The sequence below is a fragment of the Neomonachus schauinslandi genome, chromosome 7 (assembly GCF_002201575.2).
Source record: "Neomonachus schauinslandi chromosome 7, ASM220157v2, whole genome shotgun sequence".
In the NCBI taxonomy this organism is placed as follows: domain Eukaryota; kingdom Metazoa; phylum Chordata; class Mammalia; order Carnivora; family Phocidae; genus Neomonachus; species Neomonachus schauinslandi.
The window spans coordinates 8,276,394-8,284,500 of NC_058409.1; the positions used below are offsets into that span (position 1 = coordinate 8,276,394).

At 41.1% G+C, this 8,107-nt stretch overlaps 1 protein-coding gene across 1 annotated transcript in view; it reads left to right on the plus strand.

The window, feature by feature from the left end:
* KCNN2 (potassium calcium-activated channel subfamily N member 2) overlaps positions 1 to 4,207 on the plus strand; it is a 153,901-nt gene extending 149,694 nt beyond the window's left edge. Inside the window, exons 8-9 of the mRNA XM_021701941.2 lie at positions 266 to 335; positions 3,600 to 4,207. Coding sequence (XP_021557616.2) covers positions 266 to 335; positions 3,600 to 3,890 — 361 coding nt within the window. The 3' untranslated portion in view covers positions 3,891 to 4,207. The remainder of the gene's footprint in view (positions 1 to 265; positions 336 to 3,599) is intronic.
* Positions 4,208 to 8,107: the final 3,900 nt, after the last annotated feature.

An 8,107-nucleotide genomic window follows, 5' to 3' on the forward strand; every position in this document is an offset into this window, starting at 1 on the left:
AAATAGTTGTCCTAAGGACACCTCATCTCTTTCTCTCTCTCTCTCTCTATCTCTATCTCTCTCTCACTCTTTTCCTTTTTTGCGGTGTTGGGGAAGCATGCTTCTCATTGTACCAGATACATAACCAGTTTGGACTTGACCCCAAATATTCAAGGCATTATCCATGCAGTTCTTTGCTCTTGGCAATTTTATGCATGCTCTTTGGAAGGCGTATGAGAGCAGTAGAAAGGAAGGAGCCCTTCTGACTTCAGATTCTGTCTTTTAGATTAAGAAGTGTAAAGATGGAGCAGAGGAAACTGAATGACCAAGCCAATACCTTGGTGGACCTGGCCAAGGTAAGCTTGGGGTCTCAGCCCTTGTGATGAGGTCTGTTGGAATGAAGCACTGCACAGTAACTGATCGTGCTTTTGGAGGAGGACACCCCAAACTTGCTTAACGCATCAAGCCAACAAACCACCCTAAACCCAATGACCCAACTGAACAGAATTTTCCTAAAACTCTTCCTTCATATGCTCTTTCCCTACATAAATTATTCAACCCCCATTCTAAAAGCCTTCCTACTTACAGGGGCTTGAAAATACAGTAAGAAACATAAGTGGAATATGAGACAATACCGTTGGGTTTCATATTTGTCATTCAGTCTCATCCCTTTGAGAACAGAACTACATCCTGGGTTTGACCATGATGTTCAGGGCTACATAGGACTCAGCAATAAAATTATTTTTTTATTTATTTTAAGCCCACTCAGAGGACTGCAATGTTGAAATTTAAAAAAAAAAAAACAACAAGAAATTACGTCATAACATGAGAATCATCTTTCCAAAAAAAAGAGAATCAGTTTTTATAATTTAGGATTCTTTTTTCATTATTTAAAAAGTCATAGTACTTTTTAAAAAGCACATTAATGGTCCCTTGATTCTTCTGTCACACTCACAAGATTTATCTGGTTGATTTTTGGTTGTTCCTTTCAAGTCAACTCCACTTTAAAAATATGACTATTTGCCCACAATGACAACCTTCCATTTTCCTGAGCTAATTCCAAAGGAGGCATCATGTGGAAGTTCTCAACCTTTTTTTTTTTTTTTTTAAGATTTTATTTATTTGACAGAGAGAGGGACAGCCAGAGAGGGAACACAAGCAGGGGGAGTGGGAGAGGGAGAAGCAGGCTTCCCGCGGAGCAGGGAGCCCGATGCGGGGCTCGATCCCAGGACCCTGGGATCACGACCTGAGCCGAAGGTGGATGCTTAACGACTGAGCCACCCAGGCGCCCCCGTTCTCAACCTTTTAACACGAATGCTTTCAAAGGGGCAACTCTCTCTAGGGGCACCTGGGTGGCTCAGTCGGTTAAGCATTGGACTCTTGACTCCGGCTCAGGTCATAATCTCAGGGTTGTGAGATCAAGCCCTGCATTGGGCTCTGCACTCAGCAGGGAGGCTGTTGGAGATTCTCTCTCTCCCTCTTCCCCTCTCTGTGCATGCTCGCTCTCTCTCAAAACAAATAAATAAATCTTTAAAAAAATTAAAAATAAAGGGGCAACTCTCAGTTGGATCTGTACATCCTGTTGTTTGTCTTTTATAAAGCCTCCAGTATCACTAGGAAAATTACACCTACTTATTCTAGCCTCATGAAATAACACAACGACATTATATTTGTTTTAATGTATATCAGTGACACATGCAATATAAATATGTAAAAATTGAATATTTGAGGCCTTACAACTAGAAGGTAAGTGAAGAATTCAATGACTTACCCCCAGGAGAGCATATGTCGTGCATTGAAGGTGGGCAGCACACATGAGACTCGAAAATGTTCTCAATTAATATTTACACACGTGGCTCTCAAATGGACACGTCTTGAACAAAGATGGGGCGGACTCTTACATCACTCCAAGGCCAAATGATAAAGAAATTGGGTAAATAAAGCAGACCACTTGGAAATAATATAACATTTTACTATATATAATTAATTTAATATTATAAATCTGCACTATATAATGTCACTTCAGGAGTCTGTCTATAAGGCAGGATGCTCACAGATACATGCTGCGCTATTTCTTTCAAATTATTTCTTGAGTACCATGCTTATTATTACAGCTACAGAGCTGTTGTGCCATAAGGGTTCAGTATTTTCTGAGTGAATGGATGTTGCTCCCATATTCTCAAGACTATGTAGTAAAAAATAAAGTTAATGTGCTCTGTCTCCATGACCAAGCTCAAACTAAGTGTCTGTGTCCTGAATAGTAACTCTCTTAATCAGTTCATTTATCATCATTAAGAGGTTAGTAAGCAGGTAAGAGCACATTTAATAGAGGGAAATGAGATAGAGGGATGGACAGCTTCAACAAAGGTTTTGAAACTTGGGAAAAGCATCAATGGGAGGAGATTCGTGTGCCCGTCCTTCCCTTCTTCCTGGTCTCTCAGTTCCCTCCAGAAACATAACTGGGAGTCCAAGTTAGGAAAAGCCTCTCATCAAGACAATTTCAAGATCCGCTAGAGAACAAAAAACATTTTCCTCTTTCAAACCACTCAGCTCTGATAAACCCATAGCCAACAGGGTAGACTGGTAACTTAATCTCCCCCCAACTTTTTACCTCTCAAAATGCTTTTACCCAACGGAGAGCCTGTAATTTGAAACCTAGGGCCACAAAGGATCATTCAGAATTTTTTCTTGCTTTAAGTTACTAAATTACTTGACCAAATTAGTTTGTCCTAAACTTCCTTCATATTCCACCTTCAAAATTTTTGCTACATTCCAGTATCTTCTGTGTACTATTATGATTATTCTTTAAATCTGCTTCATTTTAAAAATTACCCTTGCCCTGGGGCATCTGGGTGGCTCAGTCGTTAAGAGTCTGCCTTCGGCTCAGGTCATGATCCCAGGGTCCTGGGATCGAGCCCCACATCAGGCTCCCTGCTCTGCGGGAAGCCTGCTTCTCCCTCTCCCACTCCCCCTGCTTGTGTTCCTGCTCTCTCTCCCTCTCTGTCAAATAAATAAATAAAAAAATCTTTAAAAAAAAAAAAAATTACCCTTGCCCTAATAAATATTACATGTTGCAAAACGAATGTGACGTGCTAACTTTTGTAACTGCTATTAAGAAATCTACATAAATATTAAATCACAACTTTGTCTCGGCACCACCAAAAATCATGGGGCATACCACCAGCAAACCTGTATGACATTTTCTGCAACTGGATCAGGTTAAGGCCTAAAATCTTACATATTTTTAGGAGGGGGAGGGTGTGGGGGGGAAGGAAGAGAATCTTAAGCAGGCTCTCCATCCAGTGCAGAGCCCAAGGTGTGGGGCTTGATGTCACAACCCTGAGATCACAAACTGAGCCAAAATCAAGAGTCGGAAGCTCAACTGACTGAGCCACCCAGGGGCCCCAAAGATCCTACATTTCTAAATCCTGGCATTGAACAGACATACTAAATCTGCTTTGCAAAGTCAAGTGCTCCATTAGCTGATGCCCCTATTTCTTTGTGTGCCACCAAAAGGAATCCATCCCTCAGACTTGGAGAGTTGACAGTTTGCTTCCAGGGCCAGTGTCCTGAAATCTTAGTCCTTGGTTTCCTTATCTGTCTCCCATCCTGTTTTGTAGACCCAGAACATCATGTATGACATGATTTCCGACCTAAATGAACGGAGCGAAGACTTTGAGAAGAGGATCGTTACCGTGGAGACAAAACTAGAGACTCTGATTGGCAGCATCCACGCCCTCCCTGGGCTCATCAGCCAGACCATCAGGCAACAGCAGAGAGATTTCATCGAGGCTCAGATGGAGAATTACGACAAGCACGTCAGCTACGACAATGCCGAGCGGTCCCGGTCCTCGTCCAGGCGACGGCGGTCCTCCTCCACAGCGCCACCGACTTCACCAGAGAGTAGCTAGAAGAGAATCAGTCAACCACAAAATAAGACTTTTTGCCATCATATGGTCAATATTTTAGCTTTTATTGTAAAGCCCCTATGGTTCTAATCAGCGTTATCCGGGTTCTGATGTCAGAATCCTGGGAACCTGACACTAAGTTTTAGGCCAAAATGAGTGAAAACTCTTTTTCTTTTCTTTCAGATGCACAAGGAATGCACCTATTATTGCTATATAGATTGTTCCTCCTGTAATTTCACTAACTTTTTATTCATGCACTTCAAACAAACTTTACTACTACATTATATGATATATAATAAAAAAAAAAGTTAATTTCTGCACATACTTGTTTGGTCACTTGACATTTCTAAAGGTTCAGTTCTCACATTGTTTTCAAGCTAAGATGACTGGTTATCACCTGATACACGTTGATAACTTCCATTACCCAGAGTCTGGCTGGTTGGAAGAAGACTTTCAATCACCCTGTACTCCCTTCACTAAGATGCTCCCCCATTACAAAATGTTACAGTCACATTCATTTGACACAGGCAGCTTACTATTCTTTTTGAGTTTACAGTGTCTAGTTTCTAATTGCGTTTTATTTCCAAATTATCTGGAAGGTGGAGCTGTTACATCAAAGCATATATATAGACCAGGGGGACACAGATGCTTTCTAGAATTATTTTATTCCCAGTTTACCAGGAAATGTATTTAAAGAAAGTATCAGGGTACACTACTGTCTGTGAACTGATATTGAAGACTTTTTGGTCTAAACCAGTTATTTCATCTTTTCCCTTTTATTTGTTTATTATGGGAGGCCCGTGATGCGCTTGGTTTGGATTCCATGTGTATTCATACACGCATCTGTTTGCATAGTCCCTAACAGCATAATGGACATAAATGAGCCTAACTCAACATGTCCATTATCACCTGGAAAATGGTCCCCTCTTAGTCTCTACTTGTGTATTTGGTACAAGGAAGTAAATGGCACCTTGTCAATTTCATGAGTTCTATCACACTTGTTTCATAGCCGGTTAAGGTCAGTTGCAGGGAAAGGGAACAGGGTGGTTAAATGTGGCCAGCACATCTCTTTCCAAATTTGCTTTAAGAATTGACTGGGTTTAGAAGAACCATCTGAGAGGGGATAGCAGTGTGGAATTCCCTCACCTGCTCATGGTCTCCAGAGCCTACTGGAAGAGCTGATCTACAGTAGCAGGGGTAACACATCACAAAAGTGAGGCACGATTTAGACAGTTCTTCAACCAACCTGCTTGGATTGACCTAACCTAAAATTTACTCCACATTTTCAGAGAAATCTGCTTTTGCCCTCTTTCCCTTTATTTTACACCATACCGTTTGGTGTCTACCAAGTAATTTTCTTCTCCCACAACTAGAGTGCTCAGTCTCATCACTTTGCATAATTCAATGAATAAAATCACTTTCATAACTGTTCTCCATAACTGATGCAAAAATCAGACATTTCCATTCAAGATCAAGGACATAAAAGGATGATTTCTTTAGATTGCAGGAGGATTGCTTATGATTTATTACCCGTCTCAAATGGCTGAAAAGAAAAGCCATTCGCACATCTTATATGTGTCTGTGTAGGGTGAGGATGAGGCCTAGAAGGTCTTTTAATAATAAGTGAAAGAAAAACTTTTAGAGTACCATTTTGGGAACATACTGCTGAGTTAAATGAACTTCAAATCCGACCTTCATGGGGATGTCTATTCCATGGATGAAATTAAAATTTTCTTTTATGGATTCTGGGTTATATACAAGAATAGATCCAGTATTTGGTGCAAACACTAGACATAAGAAAGAGAGAAATTTTGAAAAGATGATTGATTTGTTCTGGTAATTGACACCGTTAATTCTTATATAAGATTATATAAAATATATAAGATTATAAAATTCTTATATATACCTCTATGGTGACTAAAAAGCAGAATAGCAGATATTTAAGTTTAATGATCTTCTTATTGGTCAATTAGCACCACCATCCCAGAATATACTACAAGACTAGGGAAAGAATAATATATAGTTGAAGAACAGAGAAGAGAAATTAGATTTTAGATTTCATGACCTTGTATTTATCCTCCTCTTCCTGATTAAATGCAGCTCCTGTAGGTTGGCAGTCATCAGTCCCCCAAATTTGATCCGTCTTTTCCTGCTTCTTTATGCAAAGTAGATGAAGACTGGTAATGATTTGACAAAAGCGTATGATCCTTTGTTTCTGTATTTTAAAAAACACCAAATAACCAGAACTTGAAAGAGGAACAGAAGACCCATCAATCGGGTCGACATTATGGTCAACGAGTTGCTGAATGAACCCTACTTCCCTGCAACATGACCACAGTCTCCTCCCATATGCCTTTCAGCAGGAGGCAAAATCCCCTGGGGGCTCCTCAGATGACTACTCTTTTGTGGGGATCTAGGCCTTGCTCTAATTTGTACTTTGTCAAAATTTCTAATGATAATTGAGTGTTTTTACACCTGCCAGCCTACCACACCTGGGCCTCCCTGTTTCCTGACAGTCAGGACGGGAACATAGGGCTACCACAAATCATTTTGAATTACAACAGCCCCTCCTTCCTCAGTAACTTTCTTCACTTCTCCTACTTATGCACAATGTCACAAGTTGGCCACAACAAAGAAGATCCCATGCTCATCAAGAAACAAGGATGAGCCAAGTTTAACTGGTAATAGATCTAGGAAATTGAATATGCTTTCTCCCCAGTTGCTCTTCCCTTGGTAACTCTTTTCCAAGAGCTCTTCACACCAAAGCATCAGCAATAACCCAATAATGATATTCCAAAAGAGGGTATTATGTTCCAAAAGAGAGGATGGGAATTAGGAGTGGGCAGGGGACCTGTAGGTTAGGTTTAATACAAATCTCAAGGGGTGGATTAAAATTCTACAGCCCTACTATTTTGCAAATTTACCTGGTCTTGAGAGGTGGAATAACAGAGTGGAAAGAGCATGTGGTTCAAAGAACAGGATTTAGAACTGAGTCCTGACACTTGCTAGCTCTACGCGCTTGAACAGACTTAATCCTACTAAGCCATTTTCTTCTCAGCCACAAAACAAGTGCCTAAGGAGGTAGCAGAGGGCCTTTCTGAAGCCTAGCATCTATTTTTCCAAATGATGGCAGATATTTTTTATTACCATTTCCAGTATAAGACAACAAATGCCAAACCCCCCAATACCTGCCTGTCTTACCACTTCTAACACCTGGCAGTAGAGTTTATAAATTCTCCCCTTTGCTTAATTAATTCTTAAAGGAAGTTCCTAGACTCTGCATTTGTTGATTCGTTTCCTGATTCTGCCGTTGTTTTTTTGTGTAATGGGATCTAGAATATCAATAGGTACGTATGCTTTGTCTTTGTGATTCTGACCTACCCTTTCCTCTGCTTGCCATCCCACAAAATCTGTTGGTAAACATGATCCAGAAGTGTGGAGGGTGCTTGCGCCCTATGCTGATGACTTGCGATACATGATTAGGGCTGAGCTAATATGGCCACCCAAGAGTTGGACCAAAGGGCTCAATTCCTTTTCCAAACCCATCTCTGTCATTGGTGAGCTTCCACGTACTTCTCCCCATCTGTAACACACACAGGTACAGTTTGTGCATTCTAAGGGGAACTGTCAAGTCAATCCACTAAGAAAACACTATCAAACTGGCTTTTTGACAAATGAATCCTAATAGATGTTGTGAGGCTGGAAGCCAGGGCAACAAGGGGTAGGACACCAGCAACTTCTCCACCTCACTGACACTTTGGCCAGAGCCCCTGACGGGCACGCTCCTTTGTGATTTCTTAGGTCAGGGAAGAAAAAAAAGTCCATCAATGCTGCTTTCTAGTACTTCTATGAAATATGTCTCGAGTCAGTGAACCCGGAAATAGAAAATATAGATTATGACTTTGCAGATATTTCCCATTTCAAATTTTTAGAAATAATTTGAATTCCCCATCTCCCCCCTATCTCCCCCTCCCCCACCGACATGGCCTTTTCTACTTACGGGTTTTCTTCTTTTTCTTCTGCCCCAGTGTTCATGGTCCCCACATGGCGGGGTTGGGGAGGGGTTTACAAAAGTAATTAGGAATTCCTGGGGCTGCTTAATCCTGGCAGTGTTAGGCGTTCTGGTTTGGAGCTGGCTCAACTTTAGGTCCTGCTGTAGGGTGAGTGTGAGGAAGGCTGTAGTCAGCAGACTATGGCTAAACAGAACCCTCAACGGGATC